Source organism: Podarcis bocagei (genome assembly GCF_964188305.1).
Source record: "Podarcis bocagei genome assembly, chromosome: 4".
In the NCBI taxonomy this organism is placed as follows: domain Eukaryota; kingdom Metazoa; phylum Chordata; class Lepidosauria; order Squamata; family Lacertidae; genus Podarcis; species Podarcis bocagei.
The window spans coordinates 28,983,744-29,007,745 of NC_138128.1; the positions used below are offsets into that span (position 1 = coordinate 28,983,744).

The window sequence follows — 24,002 nt, forward strand, 5'->3', positions numbered from 1 at the left end:
TCTTTTCCCAAGCTGCAATTGTACTATTATGAAAATATTAGCTCAGCAGTCTGTCTATCATCTGTTTCTTTAACCTAAAATTCATTGTTAGGATAAGAAACTTTATCACAGCTTTCACAGACAATCGCTCTTCAGTACCTTACTCCTAGAAATAGCTTTCCTAGATCTCATCATTATATTCCCTGGAGAAATTATCTCTGTTGTCTCACGGCACAATATCTAAGTAGGCAATGTCCCTGGGAAGCTCCATTTTCATTAATTGACACAGTATAGAAGGGAGACAATTTGATTTCATTTAAGCCTCAGACCTTGTAAGAAATTATTTTCATTTAAGAAAGCACTTGGAGAACAATGAACAAGACTGAAACAAAGTACGGTAGCTACAGTCTGCACATCAAAGGACATTGTTTAGGATTTTTGCAAAAAAAAACAGGCTCCTCCAGCAAATTAGTAAGGCTGAAAGTCTCTCACTTTTATCAGATATGATTATAAGAGGCTGCAAATATCACAGTGGATGGGTGTCTCTCCAAAACCTTGCTATGGTAATGACTCTGGGATTTACCCATCACTTCATAGTAAGAACAATACGTTTCGCTTCACAGAATACACCTTATCAGTGCATGCAAGAGAAGAACATTGCAACGTGATTTGAGCTTTCTACAGAGAAATGGCCTCTTGTGTCACTGCTTCCTTTTGACACTTGTCTAATGATGCCATGACAAAAATATCTATAAAAAGCTGTTTCCATTTCGCAACTGAAATAGGTATCATTGTAAACTATGTACATACAGCAACCTCCAAACTTCAAGGCAAATACAAATACTGCCAGATTGGCAAAAGGCTGTAATGTTATCGCTATGGAAGTTTAAAACTATTTCAGTTCTACTTTTTTTCCTCAACCTGAGAGTATTTACTAAAAAGTTCCTGCAATTATGTCTATCTGCCATTAAAACCTCCACCTGCACAGAGTCTGTTAGGGGTACCGGTACTTTTTAACATCCCTAACTTTCGTAGGGATGGTTGCATTGTAAAATGCACAGCCACACGCAATCCACGCTTTTCCAACTGCTATCTCAACAAACGCAAGCAACATTTCTGTAGCAATGCCCTGTAGATTCAAAATGAGCGGAAATCGATATGTGCAACCTCCCAAACAGTTAAGTCATTGTAAAATCAGCATCTTTTATTGATTTCTTTATTAATATCACATTTAAACATTTATACAAAAGTCCAGTCCTCTGAATTCTGTTTTACGGAGTATTCCCCCACCTTACCTTCCTCCTTGCTGCCCCAACCCTCCCCCCACAAAAAAAAACACTGCTTCAGCAATTGTGCAAGTCCTTCATGATCACCATCACAACAAGAAGTATGTATGTAAAGGTTCTGGTACATACTGAATCACGTGCCTTGCACACTTTGGGAGAGAAAAGAGGCCTCACAAATACTCACTGGTGTGTGTGTGTGTGTTTTAAATTATTGACAGCCCAGCAATGGAGAAACATGGATGTATGTTATCCTCAATAGTCCCTGGAGGATTGTGGTGGTCTTCTTCAATGATATGTCCTCATGAAAGAGCCACGTTTTGCTTGCTCTCTGTCTCTCAGGTAAACATAATTCTCGGCAAAGTTGTAACCTGCTCTCCAATCCAACCCCTTTTCTGCAGAAGGCGTGCAGCCCATTCACAACCTTGGCTTCCTGAGCAAGGTTTTGCTGAGGTCCTTGACTTCTTCTGGGCCGTTGACTCTCTCATAGCCTAGAATGGCCATGGGCTGGTGGCAATACTCCTCAACTTGCTTGATCTGCAGAAAGCTTAGCGCTGTCCTCCAGGCATTCACTGCCTGGCTAGCATTCCTGGCAGAAACCACAAAGGGCTTGGAAGAGTATCCAGGCCCACTGGTCATGTTGAGAGCAAACTTCTCCATCTCTGGGCTCACCGCCAGGTTGACAAACCCGTACACCTGCCGCAAAGTCTTGATGGGGTCCACTACCAGGTCCTCATAGCGGACAGCCATGTAGTTACCCTTCAGCCAGTCAGGCGGGCGCAACGCAGTTTGCAAGGTCTTGGCCATGCTCCCGCAGATCACCTCCATGGCCCCTAAGGCGTGGTAGTCAGAGCCACCTCCCCCTTCCTTCTTGCTGTTCAGCTTGTGGCCAGCATCCAGAAAGGGCATGCGATGGATCCGGGGGTCTCTGCTCCTCACCACCTGCAGACTCTCACGGATCAGCCCGTGGCGGGACTTGATCCTGGAGCTGGCCACTGCGCGGGGGTCCCGGACCAAGTGGATGACTTTGAGAGCCAAGGAAGGGTCTTGCATGAGCGGCGCCAGCACTCCGATATCGAAGACCCTCACGCCCTTGATGACCAGAGTGTGATACTTGAGGCACTCTTCCTGGAGGAGGTGCAGCTGCTGCGGAGGGCACTTCTTGCACAGCTTGTCGTCCACCATGCCCACCACTTCCTTGCGGTAGGCTGGGCAGAGCGGCGAGGAGCAGATCACTTTGTTGGTGGCCGCCCCGAAAATGCCCAGCGTGGTGAGGTTCTTCCCCACCCCGGCCGTGCTGTAGAGCTGGAAGACGGACAGGTCGCAGCGGTACAGGGAACTCAGCATGTCCCGCGCCGCGCCTTGCAGGGAGACGGCGTCGCCGGGGTACAGCTTCTGCCACACGTGCCACACCGGCTCGTAGAGGAAGAAGACCTCCGGGTTCTGGTTGAAGAGCTCCCCAAAGAAGGAGGACCCCGACCGCCACGTGGTGAAGATGTAGACCAGCTGCCGCTTGCGGATGAGGGGCACGGGGGGCCCGTAGAGGGCCCGAGTGTCCGACTGCGACTGGTAGGTGTAATAAGGCAGCTGCTGAGGGTAAGCTGTGCGGCGGGCGGGCGAGGGCTCGCTGCACTGCTGAGGCCCCTTGTGCCACTTATAGTCCAGCAAATTGAGCATCGTCAGGAGCAGGAGCAGCACGTAGCCCATGCACAGCACCAGCGCCTTCCTGCGGAACACCTTCATGCTGGCGGCGGTTTGGAGCCAGGGCGGGGGAACCAGCCCTGCCAACTGTTGCACATCACAGGCAGGCGCTTGCGCCAAGGTGGGTCCGGACGCCCAGGGGCTTTCTCCCGGGCAGAGAGGGCATGTCCATGTCTCTCAGGGAAGCTGGCTGTCCTTGGGGGCAGCCCCTCGTCGCCGCTGTTCTCCTGGGTGCCCACTGCACCCTGCTGGGCATGGGGCAGCTCCCCCCAGGGCTCTGTGGAAGCAGAAGCCGCTGTTCCCTAGCTACCTTCCCAAGCTCTTCTCTTCGCAGGACTTGGGAGCAGCCCCCCCAGTGCCAGCAGATGCCCAGCCAAGCGGGCAGAGAGGAGGCAGAAGAGGAGGCGGAGGAGGGGACTGCTCTGCACCAAGTTAACGCATCATCCCAGCAAAGGGATGGTGCTCAGTCAGTTCCTCCGCCAGCCCGAGGAGTTTCCGCTCTGCAGCCCAAGCGCCAGGCGGGGAGCGGAGACAGAGCCAGGGGAGCGGGGAAAGTTGCAGAGGCCCCCGTCGAGCCGCCGATATCCGGAAAAGTGCATTGCGCCTGGTTTTTTTCGGCTCGTTTTCCTAGGAGTGGGTGGCGGGCGCAAGCGAAGCAGCCGAGGCTCCCTCCTTCTGCGCGCCTGGCTCAGCCTGGGTCCCCCACCCGCCTGCCTGCCTTGCGCCGATGCGGGCTGGTCCAGGAGGCTCTGGCCGGAGGAAGAGGAAAGAGACGAGGCCGGATGCGGGGATCCGCTAGGGCGATGCGAACGGCTCGCTGGAGAAGATCCCTCCGACTTGCGTGCTCCCGCCGCGGCTGCCCATCGCTCCCAAGCGCCTGCCAGGCACTCGATCCAGTCGGAGGGGAGGAAGAAGAGGAGAAGGAGGAGGAGGAGGAAGAACCGGCCTCCCTGCAGCAGCAGCAGCAGCCGGCGGCGAGGTCTCTGCAATGCTCAGGCGGCGGCGCTCCATCGCCAGCCCATGGAGACTTTGGGAGCGAAGCACTTCTTTGCCCGCCAGGCAGAGAGCGCGACGCAATCGGAGCCCAGAGGCACCAGCAGCGGCGGAGGCGGCAATAGCAGCGGCGCTTCAGCAGCGACGCCCGCCCGGCTCGCTTCCCCCTCTGCTGAATGGCCGAGGAGCTGCAGCCTCCAACGCAGCCGCCCGCGCCCGGCCCCCGCGGCCCTCTCCGGGCCTCCTCATTGGATGCCGCGCCTGCCACTCTTGCCGCTGACTCCCCTACCCCTCCCCTCCCTTCCCCGGGTCAGGGATGCTGCTGAGTGTTTAAGGCTCTGCCGCGGAGCCTGCCTGGCTGGCTGGCTGGCCGGCTGGCAAGGAAGGGCAGCTCTGCTCAGCTGGCTGCCCGCATCGCCACAGGGCTCCCCCTCCCGCCCGCGTGCCGCCTGCTCCCACTCCAGTCCGCCCCGCCACACAATCCCCTCCGTTGGGAGATGGGCGCTGGGGAAAGTTTTCCCAAAGTGCAGCCAGCTGAGCTTCTCTGTAAGGCTCGAAAGGAATCTTCCGCTGCTGCTTCTTTCCAAGGAAACGCAGGCCAGCATGCTCGCGTCAGACAGTCCCGTTCTATAAGGAATCTAGTGAGCAGATTCCGCTTTTCTTTTTAGAAAAGTTTCGTCCTGCGCCTCTGTTCCTATTGCTGCTGCTGCTCCCGCAAGATACCGGCATGAACAGCAGTAGACGTGTGGAATGTTGACACGCGTTTAAATCAGGTTTTTAATTTACCGTTGGTTTTAATTGTTTTCGAATGCTTTAAATAGTTGCTTTTAATATTTTTATTTGGGGAAGTGGCGGTAATTTCATTGTTGCATTCTTTTTATATAAACAGCTTTGGGGTTTCCTTACAACCGAGCGGGATATACATTTCGTGAAAAACAGCCCCAGCAACAAAATCGTTGCTGTTTCTAAACAACCGTGTTAAACTCATGCAGGATACGGTAGAGTCAGGCAGACAGGCAAGCTGAAAACGCAGAACAATTTCGTGCACACCTGCAAAAGATTGCTATCGGCACATTCCTGGGCGTGTTTGCGCAGAAGTAAGTCCCACTGTGTTGAGTGGGATTTCATCTCTGGAAAGAGTGCATAGAATTGCAGCCTGAAAGATGTGGTATGTTCATGTAAGAAACTGCTGAGAGTGAGATGATCCTTGAGATGCTTTTGCTGCTTAGGAGTATAGGAAACTGCCATCTGCCAAGCCAGATCATCAGTCCATCTGGCCCCATAATGTCTACACTGACTGGCAGTGGCTCTCCAGGGTTTCAGGCAGGGGGTTTATCCAGCTGTACCTGCAGATGTCAGGAATGAACCTGGGACCTTCTGCATCCAGAGCATCTATCCCTGGGCTTCAGCCCTTCTCCTAATTAAAATGGGCCGGACAGCTATCCTAAGATTGCGCTTTTTGCCTGTTGCCCCCCAGAAAAGAATAACGAGGCACTTTAAAGGCTGACAGGTTATTTGAGGCATTGTGGATTATAGGATATTCCATAAGATGCACTGAGTTGGCCGCAACGAAACTTCGCTCCAGAGATGGTGGTGGTTGTGAACATTTTGAAAGATGAGACTGAAAAGTCAGTGCAGACATTCCAAAAGCAGAGGTATCGTATATTAGCCATCAAGTGAAGTAAACAAGAAACAAAGGGAAGATGTTCCCACACTGTAATATTGCATCTCTTAAGTTTTTCATGCAACAGCTGTGTCCAACCCTGAATGCAATGCAATCAGGTCTGTATAGTATGTATGTGATAAGGGGATGCGGGTGGATAGGGTTGGGCTAACTTAAAGTCCCATTAATTTCAGTGGGTCTACTCTAAGCATGGCTTAAGTCTGGATCCAGCCTTTATTCATGTAGAACGTCATTTATTACATGCATACACCCACTCTAAAATTGCATCTTCGGGGGGGGGTGCATCTTCAAAATACACACAAATCCAATGAAAGAGAACCCTTTGTGGTCCAAACTACATTGTTTTGTCTCTTTGAACTTCGGTGCTGCCTGGATACAGATATAAATTTTACCATACTGAAAAAGGAAAACCGCCCGACACAGGTATGCAAGATTATACTATTAATTCAGGCTATGCTTGCTGGAAAACAGTATGGATTCATTATACATTAAAAACCTAGATTTTGATGAGCACATCCAGGAATAATATACTTATGGTATTGGATTTAGAATGTAACTCAGACTCACATATTCTGCCAGTTGCAAAGGCCCTCAACATTTCACCTGCCCTCCAGCTTGCAATTTTCCTCTTCATCACTACAAGGCTATCCTACAACGCTTTATTTAATCTGAGTATAAAGAGGCTTTCACTATTCCTCATTTGCTTACACAGATTTTAAATTGCTTCCTTTGTGTCTCACATGGCATGCATTGTGGTTTTGATGCATTCACCTTCATTGTTTAAGGAAGTAAATATTTATTCTCTGTAAACATAGAGATCCGGGTGCCACATTTACACATATTTCAAACATACCATTTGCATTCCGGTTGTTTCTGGATTATCCTGAACTAAAATGTTATTCTGTAAAGAAATATCATTTAAACTAGGGTTACACTTCACTTCAGGCACCAATCTTCTGATTTAATATCTCTTTTAGTTGCATTATCCTCAAACCAGTGGTAGTCCCACCTCCTCCTGTTGGGAAAAGTTACCTCTGGTTACATTTGGTCTTGTCAAGCGAGTCTATCTGTTCAGTGCTCCATTTCTTATCCAGGAGTCTTCCTGGAGACAACACAATGCTGGGGGCAAGGGGAGCTCTACATAACAAGTAAAGGTAAAGAGACCCCTGACCATTAGGTCCAGTCGTGACTGACTCTGGGGTTGCGGCGCTCATTTCGCTTTATTGGCCGAGGGAGCCAACATACAGCTTCTGGGTCATGTGGCCAGCATGACTAAGCCGCTTCTGACGAATCAGAGCAGCGCACGGAAACGCCATTTACCTTCCCGCCAGAGCGGTACCTATTTATCTACTTGCACTTTGATGAGCTTCCAGACTGCTAGGTTGGCAGGAGCTCACCCCGTCGCAGGGATTCGAACCACCAACCTTCTGATTAGCAAGTCCTAGGCTCTGTGGTTTAACCCACAGCATCACCCGCGTCCCCTACATAACGAGCCTGCCATCAAATCACAGAACTGTAGAGTTGGAAGGGACCACAAGGGTCATTTAGGCCAACCCCCTGCAATGCAGGAATCTCTTGCCCAAGTAAGTTTTTATCTGTGCTTTTTGTCATCCAATGGAGGCTAGTCCATTAGGCCAAGGGGAGCACTGTCCCACCAACTTCAGTGTGCTCTCAGCCAGGCTCCACCTGCCTCCTTACTTGCAGCCCAATCAGACGGGAGGAGGATGGAAACAAAGCTAGTTGTTTCTGTGGGTTTGTTTTCCTGTGAATTTCTCTTCTCACAGAGTTTGGTCTTCAGTGTTTGTAAATCCAATTTTCAAAAGAAAAGCAATAAAAGAGAAAGAGAAAACCACACGGAGCTGAAAGAGGAAGTAGGGAAAGCGATGCTCATCCCACTTCCTGTTTCAGCCTTATGTGCTTACCGCGGCTCAGATCAGCGTTGCAAGGGCCAGTAGTCCAAACGTCTCTCTCTCTCTCTCTCTCTCTCTCTCTCTCTCTCTCTCTCTCTCTCTCTATCACCTCTATCTGTTTCTGGGATAACGCCCCCACCACCACTTCATGATGAAGGGGGTCAGTGAATGGGTGGGAGAGGGGGACTCACAGGCTTCGTGGGCAGCCAAGGAAGTACCGTACTCAATAGCACCATGACACCCGCAGACGCCAACACTGGGGGCCCCAGAGATGGACCAACAGATGTTCCCTGCATAGGGGATATTTTCAGATTCCTCACCCTTCCTATAGCCAGACTAAGGAAGCTTACAGTGTGTTACCGGTAATCATTGTGTTCAGTTAATCACAGATTGAGATATGTACGCCGAAGTGTAATATCCTAATCCTAAACTTCAGCAATTGCTGTAACAGAGTTGCCTTTATTAAGAGAGTCCCACTTTTTCACTCTTACGGCGAGTCTTCCCTGGTCCCTTTCAAAGTCCTGTGTCAAATCTTTATCCCTTGGCTTTCGTCCTGCTTAGCTTTGTATGCAGTTCTGGCTCAGACTCAGCAACCTCATTAGCTTTCTGAAGCAGGCTCATTTTCCTTGCATAAATGCATTTTTGCTCATGTGAAGTTCTGCCTTCACTGAATTAACAGTAAGCTGCAAAATATGATTGATCTAGCTTTCGTAGATGTATCAGTCTTTGCATTTTAACTGTCTTCTTTTGTTAACACGCGACTTCTCTGTTAGAATATTGGGATATGTTTTGTCTTCAGTGTTGTATCGTATTATCTATTCTGCAGAAGGATATGTGGATCATAACAGCAAGGTTAAATGGAAAATTCAGATTTGTATTGCAGACTATATTATTCACTTGTTTTCGCCATCTGCCCCCTCTTGTGTCCAAATTGTTCCTGCTTGGTAAGAAAATAAGAATTTGGTGCCTTATTCAGGCAGTTTTAAAGAAACACCAGTCCATTGTCAAGCCACTGCCTTTAACTGTAACATTTTTAACTCCATGAAAAAAAAAGGGAAATAGACAGAACACAATCCCATTCATAAAATAAGCCCATTGGGGATTACTTCCCAGAAGTAAGAGAGTTCAAAAGTGCAACCTAAGGTTTACCTGGGAGTAACCTTCCCTGAGGTTACTTCTGAGTAGATGTCACTAGGATTTTGCACTAGAGTGCAAACCTAGGCATGTTTGCTCTGGAGTAGCACTGTTTTCAGCATGGACTTACCTTCTAGTGTGCATTTTAAGATTGCAGCCTTAAGGGGTGCCTTGTCACAGAAATCATTATGTAACAAACTCCCCTGAAAGTTGGAGGAACTAATCAATAACATCCTTTTCATTCCTATTTCAATTAAATAACATGGAGCTTATATTTCCCATGTGTCCATTATAACTTTCTTTTCTCTTTTTTGTTTCTTAATATGAATTTATTCTATTTATGCCTTGCTTTGGTATCCACCATGTTACATTTACCGCCACCAGTAGCTCCTTGGAGGAGAAATTTAGGAATCAGCTCTATCTCCCTTCATATGAAGACCCTGCCCCTAAGATTGGTAGCTTCTATTTAAACCAAGCCACTGTGTCCCCATGGAGTGCAGCAACAGCCAGCATGAAAAATTAGGGTTGGGTTAGCAATTCATTTTTACTGTTAATCTTGAGAGGGGGGTTATTATCATTTAATAGTTGTTAATTTATTATTTACAATTATAGACCACTTACTATCCGAAAATCTCAAAGCAGTTTATCATAGATTTAAAAAAGCATATATAAACAGTACAATAAAAATATGTCAAGTGATTAACATAATAGCAGAACAAATGCATAAACAACATTCCTGTATGTAAACAAACTCAATAGAAATGAAACCAGAGAGCATAATATAAAGTAGCATAATATAAAATTCATCAAACATAACACACATTTGTTATGTATCCATTAGGTGTGACTGTTCCATCTTGTATACTAGGAGTAGCCAATGTGCTGTCCTGCAGATGCTCCCATCAGTCTAGGCCAGCGTAGTCAATGGCCAGGGACAGGGGTGGACCTGGGTCATATAGCACCCTATGCAAGGCCAAAAGTTCCCCCCTCCCAGCCCTTGTGGTGCCTTCCAAAAGTCTGGTAAGGGGGCACCAGGCTTTGGGAAGGAGTGTGGTGCTCTGGCAGGGTCCAAGAGCCTTTCCCAAGGCCAGTGGCGTAGCGTGGGGGGTGCAGGGGGGGCCGGCCGCACCGGGCGCAACATCTGGGGGTAAGGGTTAGGGGGCGCGAATCCACGGGTTAGGGGGCGCAAATTACTTGCCTTGCCCCGGGTGCTGACAACCCACGCTACGCCACTGCCCAAGGCTGAGAAAGATTTGGGAAGGAGACCTCTGTTGGATCCCTCACACCTTCTTCACAAAGTAAGCGCTTACTGGGTGTTTTTATCTTGTATTTTATTCTGTGAACATCCCTGAGATCTTATGATGAAGGGTGTTGTTGATGATGATGATGATGATAGGCTTTGGGAATGAGGCAGGAAGGAGCCCCCTTGGGTTCCCTTCCAAATCTACAAATCTATGATAGGGATGTGGGTGGCGCTACGGTCTAAACCACTGAGCCTCTTGGGCTTGCTGATCAGAAGGTCGGCAGTTCGAATCCCTGCGACGGGGTGAGCTCCCATTGCTCTGCCCCATCTCCAGCCAACCTATCATTTCAAAAGGATGCCAGTGCAAGTAGATAAATAGGTACCACTGTGGCAGGAAGGTAAACAGCATTTCCATGTGCTCTGGCTTCCGTCACGGTGTTCCGTTGCGCCAGAAGTGGTTTAGTCATGCTGGCCACATGAGCTGGAAAACTGTCTGCAGACAAACACCAGCTCCCTCGGCCTAATAGCAAGATGAGCACGCGACCCCATAGTCGCCTTTGACTGGATTTAACCATCCAGGGGTCCTTTACCTTTTATCTTTTACAAATCTATGATTCTATTACAGTGGTACCTCGGGTTACAGACACTTCAGGTTACAGACGCTACAGGTTATAGACTTCGCTAACCCAGAAATGGTACCTCAGGTTAAGAACTTTGCTTCAGGCTGAGAACAGAAATCTGCAGCGGTGGCGCAGTGGCAGCGGGAGGCCCCATTAGCTAAAGTGGTGCTTCAGGTTAAGAACAGTTTCAGGTTAAGAACAGACCTCCAGAACGAATTAAGTTCTTAACCCGAGGTACCACTCAGACACAATGGACTTGGCAGTGTTGCTTGACTATACTAGTAGGCCACCTGCTCAGGAAAAAAAATAGGATGTATGTTCTGTTTATCACACTTGTCTTCACCTCTTTGTGTGGCAACACTTGCTGCACTGCTCAGGCCAATACTTTGTAAAACACCCCTCAGAGAAGCCTCTTTTCTTTAGCTACAGATGTGTCCACAGCTGGTTTATACTAGCAGACACAGTTTGCCAGATAACTTTTACACATTTGTTTTTAACAGGCGTTCAAAAGCTCCAGGGAGAATTTTCCATGTGGCTTTCCAGCAAAGCCCAATAAAAAGAGCAGAACCTTCTGTGGCCATTCTGCTTTCACTTACTGAAGGACCACGTTCTGGGCTAAACACTTCTGATCCTCTTCCCAGATCTTAGCATATACTAAGGCTAAAAAAAAAAAGAAATAGTTAATAATTTATCTAACAAACGCAACCTATTTTTCTGCTTATTGAATATTTATGGGCAGATAACGTTTCTTCAAAACATTCACATTAATTGGAAGTAGTCTGTGAATTTTGTGGGGGGGTTTAAAATCACAGGAACATCCCTCAGTATCTACTGTGGGTCTCATTCTTCCTCCAATACATTTGTGCTACGTTGTCCTTCATCTCTCACCACTGCTAGAGGTGAAGGGCCACTCCACACATTAGCTGCACTTTTCTTACACAGAAAGAAGTTATAAAAGGCAGGCCCCAGAGGACTCAAGTCCTTTTAACATGAGTCAGCTTCCCATCTACACTTGTATTTTATACAAAAGACGAAGTAGGAAGGGCAGTAGCACTCTGATAATGAATCTGCTTGGCTCACAGAAGATCCCAAGGTCAATTCCCAGCATCTAAGGGAGCGGTTGGTGCTATGGTCTAAACCACTGAGCTTCTTGGGCTTGCTGATCAGAAGGTCGGCGGTTCGAATCCCCGCGACGGGGTGAGCTCCCGTTGCTCTGTCCCAGCTCCTGCCAACCTAGCATTTCAAAAGCACGCCAGTGCAAGTAGATAAATAGGTACCGCTATGGCGGGAAGGTAAACGGTGTTTCCATGCGCTCTGGTTTCCATCACGGTGTCCCATTGTGCCAGAAGTCATGCTGGCCACATGACCCAGAAAGCTGTCTGTGGACAAACGCCGACTCCCTCAGCCTGAAAAGCAAGACGAGCGTCACCAGGGTCGACTTAAGTATATCTGGCGCTGTGGTGCAAAGATCCCTTCAGCGCCGCCCCGCCCCCCATTTCCCAGAGTTGCCAACCTTTTTACGGCGCTGCTGGCAGCTTTGCAGGGCTGGAGGATGTGGGCAGTGGCTGGAGGGCAGCTCCTCCGGGGGGGGGGAAGGCAGAGGCTCCGGGCGCGGCGCTGCTTCAGCGAAGTGGGCAAGGGCAGCGAGTTGATGCGGGGAGGCACCGCGCCCAGCCTCCGCCTCCACCTCTTCCCTGGCGCCCTCCAGAACTTGGTGCCCTGGTGCCCCACGCCACTTGCCTCTATGGGCAAGACGCCCCTGAGTGCCACACCCCACAGTTGCCTTTGACTGGACTTTACATTTACCTTTTACCTCAGCATCTCCAGGTTGGGCTGGGAATGTCCTCTGAGTGCTGCTGCCAGTCAGGGTAGACAATATGGAGTTAGATAGGCTGATAGCCTGACATGCTCAACATCAGCTTCCTATGCTTGTAAGCAGCTAAAGGACTTCATGAGTCCCGTTAGGGGCCAGTGGGGGCAGTAGGCTGCTCAGCCCTATATCCCAGATGGGATCACCTCACTTTCACTGTTCTATATAAACTGTCTTGAGCATCTGTTTTGAGACAGAAAATGCATTGTATAGGGAAATTTTTAATGTCTGACGTTTTACAATTTTTTATATGTGCTGTAAGCTGCCCAGAGTGGCTGGGGAAACCCAGCTAGATGGGCGGGGTATAAATGATAAAATTATTATTTTTATTATCATTATCATAAATCACCTAAAATTGCTTTCCCCTTCTCCCTCTCATTACTTTTTCCTCACGTGTCTTTTTAGATTGTTACCTCAGACCAGGGTCTGCCTTGGTCCTGATTTTTGTAAGCCACTCTGAGAGTGATTTTCGGCTAAAGAATGAGCTATAAATGCCTGAAATAAAATAAAATCAATGAACTGATTCGCATGATCACACTTTCACATGTTTTTAGGACTCTGCTGTACGATTGAATTAAGTCTATTTACCCAGAGGTTGCTTAAAACTGTCAGTAAATTGGTGACCAATTATTGTAGGTGCTTCACACACAGCCCCTAGCCTAAAAATTAGAGCAGCGAATGTGGGAATTTTCAAACTAATAACTGCTGCAAGGTGAGCAGGCAGGTCTACTTTTTAATCTGTAATGGAACTGTGTAGTTCTGTGTATCCTTTGTGGGACGTAGGTATTGTGATACAATGAGCTATTTTAGGTACCACTGCAATCTACTGTTCCATATATTTGTTTCCTGACAACGTGTGGAGTTCATGTCTTAGACTTCTATTGTAATAATATCTTTGCCATTATAAATGGCTGAAGCATGGTGACTCATGGGTCAGGATTTTGAAAAATATTGATTTTTCTATGATGGGCACCCTTCACACACAGCTTATTTAGAGCTTGAACAGCTAAAGAACAGGTTCCTTCAGAATGGGATTTTTGTAGCAGCACCAAGTTGTTGGAAAATACCGTATTTTTTGCTCTCATTTTTCCCTCCTAAAAAGTAAGGGGAAATGTGTGTGTGTCTTATGGAGCGAATGCAGGCTGCACAGCTATCCCAGAAGCCAGAACAGCAAGAGGGATTGCTGCTTTCGCTGTGCAGTGATCCCTCTTGCTGTTTTGGCTTCTGGGATTCAGAATATTTTTTTCTTGTTTTCCTCCTCCAAAAACTAGGTGCGTCTTATGGTCTGGTGTGTCTTCTAGAGCGAAAAATACGGTAACTCTAATTCACCAAGGAATGTTCAGAAAATGGTTATCTTTCCTTCTAATCTATATTTTAAAAAGCCAGCAGTACTTCTCAACTGATCATTTTCAATCTTCTTGAGATGCACGGCACTGATTAACACATTCATTAAGCAGTGGAAACAAAGAAACCATTTGCCTTCTCATGTGAAGAATAATACCTAGGTAAGCTTTCTACAACCTCGGCCATGCTGACGGCGGTCCTGGGTCTGATGGGATTTGTAGTCCAAAATAAGGCTGTCCTAGATCATCATAACCTTGATGGTACTGTTAGGGGAAATAAATGGTTTTCTAATAAGAGAGGAAAGCAATTAGAAACCTCAAGCAGGCACCTGTTTTTATGAAGCAGATACTGTCTTGAGGATTTTAAAAATTGCTAACCCTATCTCTTTTGAAATTGTTTTGTTTTGTATTTTTTATACATTGCAAGCTAACTTGAGTGGCATGTTTACACTAGAAAACAGGGCATAAACGCTCAAGCAAATAATAATAAATAATAGCTTCATGGTTTGCCATATCACTGTATAGTGAGAAAAGAAATCCTTTATAAGAGGCGAGCAATAGTATACAGAATGGGTAGAATCTCTGTCATTTGTGGTGGAACCCTAAATCCATTGGCATAAATGAGAACGCACCTATGACCCTTGATTTCTTTGCTGAAATTAATGGGCCCATAAAATCTGGGCTGCATTCTAATGGTTTCTCTTTATTTGTCATAGGGGATCCATATTCCGCCAAATAAGCAATTCTAATGAAACAGCATTCCATAATAATTTTGCCTACAGAATTCTTCCTGAAATTTCAGCAACACAGCCTTTGTTACATATTTTTAGGCAAAAACATCTCTCTTCTTCCAGACCTTTGGCTCATAAAACTATCTATGGCCTTTTAAACAATTGGGGGGTATTGTTTTTGTTTGTTATAATAGTTTATATTTTTTCTCTTTTTATTTTTATATTGTAAACTACCCTTTCACAAGGGTTTTTCCACACCAGTCAAAGAAAATGCACTCCAAACTCAATTTAGGACCTAGAATTGAGGATGAAGGAGAAATTTAATTCAGTTCACATGTGAAGGCAAATGTCCCTCCCTTAAATCACACTTTCCAAAACAATCTGAAAGCCACAACGCAGCCATCCTTCAAAATTTACAGTTCTCTGAATTTGCAGTGCAGCCAGTTGCAAATACATATACCAAATTAAAGTGCACACAAAATGCATATGTCAAGGTAAAGTGTGCACAAAAATGCACATTTAGTGACAATAACATATAAAAATGCATCAGGGAAAATATAAATATTTGAGAACATGTGCAGTGCAAAAATGTATATATTAAGTGTAATTGCATACCAAAAAGTCTGTGTTAGAGAAAATGGACACTAAATTCTGGTTAATTTTCATGTGACTCTTTTAAATAACGGTAATGATAATGATATCACAAACTAATGTGGAGGTCTGAGCTTAAAATTTCAAAAATGAGAAGCTGAGGAAAACAAAGTATGGCAGATCCCGCTCCCCTCTTCTTCAGATGATAGGTACTTACTCAAGTCTCTTTGGAAAAGATTGATGAACTTCACGCAGCTATGGCCTTGCTAAATGGCGTGAACTAGCAGGACAACGGGGAGGAGGAAGAGGGTTTTAGCTGGGACTGGGACATACCAGGGCAAGCTGGAGAAAGGGAATAAAAGATGGGTGTAGGAAGTACTCACAGGATGATGGGGGATGGCAAGGAGATGGAGGCCAGTGCACGGGAACCAGATTAGCAGGACCCATCACAAACATGGCAGGCTCTGAGACTTAGGGAGCAGTGGGAGGGGTGCTCCAGGAAACTGAGGCATGCAAGGGCCCACAGCCCAGCTCCCTAGCTGGCCAGGTGGGGCTGGCTAGCTTTTGGGATGAGATTCCTAGGCTGGAGTAGGCTTGGAACAGGTGTGGGTCATACGCATCATCAAGCCCAGATGCTCCAATCAGCATGCAAAGTTCCAAAGGGTAGCAGAGCTGAGGCGCTGTGTCTACTCAGCTGCCCATGTTGAGGGACCTCTGCTTGGATGTTGTGAGACTGAGGTTCACTTTGGACTTGTGGACTGACCCTGGACTGGGGACTCAACATACTGATTTGCAGCCAGGTAGGCCAGGGCTTCAGAACACGGGGGAGGGGCCTTAATTTATGAATAGTATTCATTGATGGTTTTAGTTAAGGAAGAACTTTCACTTTAGCAATAAAGAAGCGACACGAATAGCTTGCAAAAAGCACAAATCCAACAGCTTTGCTTTTAGAAAAAAAACATTTGGATGTCTTGGACAGTTATCTTATGCTATGGTTGCCATACTTCCGGAATATCCCTGACATAGCTGGTATTCAGCCGTTGGAAAAAGTGTCCGGGCAGAAACTGGTGAATTTCCTTAAAAATAGTTCAGAAACTTCATATATATATATATATATATATATATATATATATATATATATATATTCTGCAAAAAAAAATCTCAACAACTTTGCCTTATGCTTTTGCACATGTGCCTATGCAAGATTGTTGCCAGTAGGCCAAGTTCATGATCTCTAATAAACATCCTTCATAGACTAGTCAGTTTTAAAATATCCCATACTGAGATATCGGGGGATGCAGACGAGAGGAGAATAGTTTATCCTTCACTGAACCAGATTCACAGCTGCACTCCCAATTTGACACCAGAGGGAACAGCATCTATTTTCAGTCTCTATGAAGATGTGGCAGTTCAGCAGCTGTGGTCACAGTAGGACTGAGTTGTGTTGTTTGAATTTAAAGGCCATGCTCACTAGAACAAAAAATAAAATAAAATCAAGGCCTTTTGTTGAACCTGCTTCTTCAGAAAAGTCTTCCCTGAGTTACTCTAAACTTGTTTGATCTGCTGAAGGCCTAGTCACTTCCCTGTGCCATATCCACTATTCACACATCCTTCAGTGTTTCATAGATGAAGACGGAGACACACTTGTAATAACACTAGGCTTGCACACCGAGAATCACGGAGAATCTCCCCCACCCCATTACACAAGTCTGAAGGCTCTTTCCTGTCTGCTGCACGTTGTATTCATTTACTCTTGGCGACTGCCTGCCCCACAGTGTCTTCTGCAGAAAGTGTTCACCTGATTGTATTTATTATAGAATCATTATAAAAGGTAAAGGTAAAGGTACCCCTGCTCGTCAGAGCCAGTCGTGTCCGACTCTAGGGTTGTGCGCTCATCTTGCTCTAGAGGCCGTGAGCCGGCGCTGTCCAGAGACACTTCCGGGTCACGTGGCCAGCGTGACAAGCTGCATCTGGCGAGCCAGCACCAGCGCCGCACACGGAAATGCCGTTTACCTTCCCGCTAGAAAGCGGTCCCTATTTATCTGCTTGCACTTAGGGGTGCTTTCGAACTGCTAGGTGGGCAGGAGCTGGGACCGAATGATGGGAGCTCACCCCGCCGCGGGGATTCGAACCGCCGAGCTTTTGATCGGCAGGTCCTAGGCTCTGTGGTTTAACCCACAGCGCCACCCGCATCCCCATAGAATCATTATAGAATCACTGCAATTCAAACATGTTCATCAATATTTGGTGGGAAGGGGATGGAAGGGTGATATTCTACCGAGTGCTTGAGATCAGGGTGCCTGCTGAGTAGGTAGAACACAAGACTCTTAATCTCAGGGTTGTGGGTTAGAGCCCTATGTTGGACAAAAGATTTCTGCAGTGCTGTGGGTTGGACTAGATGACCCTTGTGGTCCCCTCCAGCTCTACGTTTATAAGTTTTACCCAGAGGAGACCCATTGAAATTAATGACCCTAAGTTAGTCATGTTGATTACTTTAAATAGATCTGCTCTGAGTAAACCTTCATTGAACACTCTTCCTTGTGTCCATGAGCAAGCATGTTTATATGCAGGGCTGCTGTCAGCACCCAACCACCTTAGGCTGTTCCTGGAGCCCCATTGCTGATGGTGTCCCCTTTTCCTTGCATTCCAAGTACTGTTGGAGAGTTGAGAGAACCACCATTTAATTTCCCCACAATACCCTGAGAAATAGGAATCGGCATCACTCCAGGGCATTGTGGGAAATCAAAATGGAGGTTCCAAGTCACCCAGTGTTCATTGGAGCAGTTTGCCTGCCTGCAGGTGAGCCACCACAGCTCATAAGGGAGGCCACAGACATAGAAGGGGGTGCTCCAAAGGGCACTATGCTGAAGGCCCCCCAAAACCTGGAACTAGCCCTGTTACATGGGCATCAACTAGAGACAAGAAATATTAGCTTTCCCATGAAGATTTGAGTTTGGAGAGGGGACTAAAGCTTGAAGAACTGTAGTGCTTTCCATGGTACAGTGGTACCTCGGGTTACAGATGCTTCAGGTTACAGGTGCTTCAGGTTACAGACTCCGCTAACCCATAAATAGTACCTCGGGTTAAGAACTTTGCTTCAGGATGAGAACAGAAATTACGCGGCAGCGGTGTGGCAGCAGCGGGAGGCCCCATTAGCTAAAGTGGTGCTTCAGGTTAAGAACAGACCTCCAGAACGAATTAAGTTCTTAACCCGAGCTACCACTGTATTCAAAACATCTCACCAAGAGGTGAAATGAAAACAACCTAGAGTTTGTTTGCACATCACTGGGACTGATGGATAGAGATAGTTAGTGTATATGGGTTGTATCCAATGTTGCTCAAAGGCTGCATACATACCGTATAATGAAAGCACATGACTTCCACTGAAGAATCCTGGGAACTGTAGTCTTCCCCTCTCAGAGCTGCAGTTCCCAACACCCTTAACAAAATACAGTTTCTGGGTCAGACGTCCTCAAACTCGGCCCTCCAGATGTTTTTGGCCTGCAACTCCCATGACCCTTAGCTAGCAGGACCAATGGTCAGGGATGATGGATATTGTAGTCTCAAAACATTTGGAGGGCCGAGTTTGTGGAAGCCTGTTCTAGGAAATGTGTTTTAATTGTATGGTGTATACACGGACCTACTCAGAGCAGACCTGTTGAAAAACAATGAACATGACTGACCTAAGTCCATTAATTTGAAATTAATTTGAAATTAATGGTTCTACTCTTGCTACTAATGGCTTAGTCAGTTGGATACTCTTTGTATTTACTATCAATTCCTGACCTCTCCTTGCAATCCCTATTTTGGCTAATGGAGATGGTAAGCTATCTGCAAGTCCAAACATCTCTAGTCTGTTCTTATATCGCTTTGCAAACTATGGAGGGTTTATTGGCATATTTAGATAGTAAATTAGATATGTAAGCCAATGCAAGCTGTTGAACTTGTGATATAGTGATGCTTCCTTGAAAAAGGAATGCTTCCAGATGCTAGGCCAGCACCAACAATAAATAACTCTTCAAAGAGCAAGAACAAAATGGGGAAAGATGTGATGACCGTCCAGAGCAATGCAATGGAAAATATGCCTTGAGAATCTGTGGTTACCACCCACTGAGATTTAGCAACCTTAGCAGTTCCGTCTAATAAAATGGAGAAACTTTTGTCTGTCATCTCAGGCACAAAGAGCTCTCCATCACTGGGGAAATCCATACTGGAAGAAAAGAACGTTGAACAGTTATGAATGTCAACATCTGTTAGTAAAGCTTCTGTAAAGAAACATAGCAAAGTACCAGCTTGGCTTGCAAGCCCTCACGTCTTCACAACTAAGGCAGGCTTCAGCTGCTGCAGGTCAGCAAAGAATCTGAATCCACATTCCAGGGAAATAATTTGCAGCATGTTGACAGCATACAGGCAAAGTTTCAACCCCATGCAAATTAAAATAATTGAGCCATAAACCTTTGACAAAATGATTTAAAGGGTTTACTTGTGACTTCTAATTTCATATGCTTAACCTATTCAGGCTTTATTATTAATTTGATAGCTTTTTTATTTTTTTAAAAAAGCCTGGTCTATGAACTAGTGTACCAACAAACAACAGTTTAGTCTGGGGGTTTGGTTGCAAACCTATGGATCTATGTTGCCATTCATTTGGAAGGTAGTTGCTACTACCGTGCTAGAAATAGATGCCGCTATCAAACTCCACACAGCAGTGCCACTTAAACCTGTTCGTGGAACTATTAAATAGTTATTGACATGGTGGGAGAGGAGCAGAACTGGAAACAACTTGTCTACAAAAAATCCTGAAAGCATGCTACTTTAAATAGAACACACATGCACATCCTTATTGGTCAGGTACGGCCCTACCATTAGGTGAGGCAAAGTGTGGTAGCTGCCTCAGGCTGCAGTTTATCCTGAGCCTCTCCAAAGCAGAGAAAATCAGCCTGCGCAAGTAGCTCTTCGTGTCTAAATGCAGTGCACTCTCTCTCACACACAATAAAGGATATACCGTACCTAACATATTACAGACCAAATTCCACCTTACAGAAAATACTAAACTCTGGCTTCATCTCGGTTCTTTGGTTTTGGAGAACCTGTATCTTTGGCTCTATTGGAAGAGGAGGCATGAGGCAGGGCCAGCAAAATGACAAGATCTCCTTGGGTGGCAGGACACACACACACACACACCAAAACATTGTATGTGATGGAGATCTCCACTCATGCCTTTTCCCTGGCAGGAATAGGGAGTCCACCATTTTGTGGATCACCTCAGGAACCAAATGTCTTAGGCCAGCCCTGACAGGAGGCCTAGTGATGTAAGGATTGCATACTGTATTCTCTATCTGCTTATTTGAAATACAGTCATACCTCATGTTACATTTGCTTCAGATTAAGCGTTTTCAGGTTGTGTCCCATGGCGACCCGGGAGTACCGGAATGGGTTATTTCCGAGTTTCGCCACTCGCACATGCGCAGACGCAGAAAATGACATCATGCGCATACACAGAAGCAGTGAATCGCGACCCGCGCAGACGCTGGTTGCGTTCTTTTCAGGTTGTGAACGGGCCTCCGGAATGGATCCCGTTCGCAACCAGAGGTACCACTGTACGTTCCTTTAAAGCCAAGTCTGTGCATGTTCGATGATACTATGCACCTTGATTTGGTGTGTGTTGGAGGGATTTGCTGCTCCACCTCAGGCAGCAAAATGTTTTGGGCGGTTGGGTGTGCATGTGGGTGGGTTATTTGGATGCAGGACACAGTATGTGGAGAGGGGAAGTCCCATGGCCTCTGCAGCATGGCTCTGAATGGAATTGCATATTCTCCCAAGGCTGCTGCCACCAGAAGGGAAACTTACAGGCTCTTAAATACAACAGTTTCACCTTTATAAAGGACCCCTGACCATTAGGTCCAGTCGTGGCCGACTCTGGGGTTGTGGCGCTCATCTCGCTTTATTGGCCGAGGGAGCCGGCGTACAGCTTCCGGGTCATGTGGCCAGCATGACTAAGCCGCTTCTGGCGAACCAGAGCAGCGCACGGAAACGCCGTTTACCTTCCCGCCAGAGCGGTACCTACTGATCTACTTGCACTTTGACATGCTTTAGAACTGCTAGGTGGGCAGGAGCAGGGACTGAAACAACGGGAGCTCACCCCGTCGCAGGGATTCGAACCGCAGACCTTCTGATCAGCAAGTCCTAGGCTCTGTGGTTTAAATCACAGCACCACCGCGTCCCTTTCACCTTTATAGGTAATAGCAGTTTCAGGAAAATATTTGGATCAAAGCCATCATTCAGCATAACCCACCAATGTTGCTGCACCTGCCCAATCACCCTCAGCTGCTTTTTGTAATAGAAAACTGAGCGTTCCATGACATAGAAACATAGAACTGGTAGAGACCTACAGAGTCTCTAGTCCAAGCCTCTGCAATGCAGGAATCATAGCTAATAATGCCTTCTCAAACTTTATCTACCGTATTTTTCATCCTATAAGGCGCACCGGCCCATAAGACGCACCTCATTTTTTGGGGGGGAAATGAATTAAAAAAAATTATTCCCCCCCACCAGCCCTGGCTGCCGCCCCAAGCCTTGCGCTCACCTGCCCGAAGCAGGGGAAGCCCTCCGGAGGGCTCCCCATGCTTCGGGGTGACAGGCTGCCGCCCCAAGCCTTGCGCACCCGGCGGGACCTCCTGCCGGGCGCGCGAGGCTTGCAGACACTCGCCCAAAGCAAGGGGAGCTCTCCGAAGGGCTCCCCGTGCTTCAGGCGACAGGCTGCCGCCCCAAGCCTCGCGCACCCGGTGGGACCTCCTGCCGGGCGCGGGAGGCTTGCAGACACTCGCCCGAAGCAGGGGCAGCCCTCCGGAGGGCTCCCCCTGCTTCGGGCGACAGGCTGCCGCCCCAAGCCTCACGCACCCGGTGCTTGAGGAGAGATCCGCGAAGCCTGGACGCGCTGAGATCAGCGCGTGCAGGCTTCGGGATGCCGGCAACTCTCCCCAAGCAGCGTGAGCGTTCCCGCTGCTTGAGGAGAGATCCGCGAAGCCTGGACGCGCTGAGATCAGCGCGCGCAGGCTTCGGGATGCCGGCAACTCTCCCCAAGCAGCGGGAGCGTTCCCGCTGCTTGAGGAGAGATCCGCGAAGCCTGGACGCACTGAGATCAGCGTGCGCAGGCTTCCGGATGCCGGCAACTCTCCCCAAGCAGCGGGAGCATTCCCGCTGCTTGAGGAGAGGTCCACGAAGCCTGGAGAGCGAGAGGGGTCGGTGCGCACCTACCGCTCTCGCTCTCCAGGCTTCGGCGAAAGCCTGCATTCGCCCCATAGGATGCACCCACATTTCCCCTTCATTTTTGGAGGGGAAAAAGTGCGTCTTATAGGGCGAAAAATACGGTAAACTGTGCACTGAATTGCAGCCCTGAGCCTTGATCCTATGCAGTGCTTTTTTTCTTTAAAAAAATAACAAATGTTTAGGGCTGCTCTAATTTTCCTACTCATATTGAAATACTGCCCCTCAATGAGGGCAAACTTAGATTCACAAAATGTTTAGGGGTACCCCTGTGTCCCCTCATAAAAAAAGCACTGATCCTATGTATATGTACTTTTGATCTTACTGTATTGGTGTGGCTAGCTCCTAGGTAAGTGTAGATAGGACAACGGCCTTAGTTTCATTTTTAAGTTGGCAGGTATAAGATTGCACTGTAATTCCCACTGAGTGCAATGGAACTTACTCCCAGGTAAGTGGGCATGGAATTGCAGCCCTAGTTCCTTGGAGCTGTTTAACAAACCCAGCATTATTGGTTTTTTAATATAACATAACAAGCCTTTTCTCCTCCTCACCCCACTGCATATCCTGTTTGTGCAGGATCTAAGATTCAGGCCTTCCTTCTATTGCTGTAGGCAACTTGATATCCAAAAATGCTTGATAATCTTGCCTTGGCAAAAGAGAGACATCAATTATAAATGTCAGCTAGCACCAAGCAATATAGTTCATTTAAGCAATAAACAAGTCATTGTTTCCCCCTGATTTGATACATGCCATAGATAGCCTCAGACGTCAGCAGGACAGACACTAATAGGTTTTGGCAGTCGTAGATATATGGCCATTTTCTTAGTTAACACAGTTTGAGGGCATCCCAAGGGCGGGGGGGGGGGGGGACTCTGCTAACAGAATAAAACTTGCAAATTATGGAGGAAAAAAATAGTACATTATTTTATTACGTCCTTTTGATTAAGGTCTCTGGTGGTAAGGCGGTCAGAATTAAGCATGTAAATCATATTGATTTCAATACTTTATTTATTTTATTTATTCGTGGATGTATTTCTTGGTAAGTACCCTTACACAGTGAAAGAGGAGAGCGCAAAATATGGTCTGGAGCTCTACATCAAAAAAACTAAGATCATGGCCACTGGTCCCATCACCGGCTGGCAAATAGAAGGGGAAGATATGGAGGCAACGAGAGATTTTACTTTCTTGGGCTCCTTGATCACTGCAGATGGTGACAGCAGTCACAAAATTAAAAGACGCCTGCTTCTTGGGAGGAAAGCAATGACAAACCTAGACAGCATCTTGAAAAGCAGAGACATCACCTTGCCAACAAAGGTCCGTATAGTTAAAGCTATGGTTTTTCCAGTAGTGATGTATGGAAGTAAGAGCTGGACCATAAAGAAGGCTGATCGCCGAAGAATTGATGCTTTTGAATTATGGTGCTGGAGGAGACTCTTGAGAGTCCCATGGACTGCAAGAAGATCAAACCTATCCATTCTTAAGGAAATCAGCCCTGAGTGTTCACTGGAAGGACAGATCCTGAAGCTGAGGCTTCAATACTTTGGCAACCTCATGAGAAGAGAAGACTCCCTGGAAAAGACCCTGATATTGGGAAAGATTGAGAGCACAAGAAGAAGGGGACGACAGAGGACGAGATGGTTGGACAGTGTTCTCG

The 24,002-nt window shown here is 47.0% G+C and overlaps 2 protein-coding genes across 4 annotated transcripts in view; one reads left to right on the forward strand and one right to left on the reverse strand.

The window, feature by feature from the left end:
- Window positions 1-1,162: 1,162 nt before the first annotated feature.
- On the reverse strand, window positions 1,163-3,005 carry CHST2 (carbohydrate sulfotransferase 2; the record flags this gene model as incomplete). Its single annotated transcript, XM_081190461.1, has 1 exon — window positions 1,163-3,005. One exon carries the CDS (start codon window positions 3,003-3,005, stop codon window positions 1,680-1,682), a length of 1,326 nt encoding a protein of 441 aa, XP_081046587.1. The 3' UTR covers window positions 1,163-1,679.
- A 122-nt stretch (window positions 3,006-3,127) lies between these two features.
- Window positions 3,128-24,002, forward strand: part of LOC308585040 (uncharacterized protein) — a gene marked incomplete at its 5' end in the record, with an annotated part of 39,679 nt that continues 18,804 nt past the window's right edge. For 2 of the 3 annotated variants that reach the window (XM_081190535.1, XM_081190534.1), the window contains one exon: window positions 3,420-4,729. In XM_081190535.1, coding sequence (XP_081046661.1) covers window positions 3,420-4,589 — 1,170 coding nt within the window. In that variant the 3' untranslated portion in view covers window positions 4,590-4,729. Of the gene's footprint in view, window positions 4,730-24,002 lie in introns of all 3 variants that reach the window. The other variant, XM_081190536.1, reaches the window with a different exon arrangement.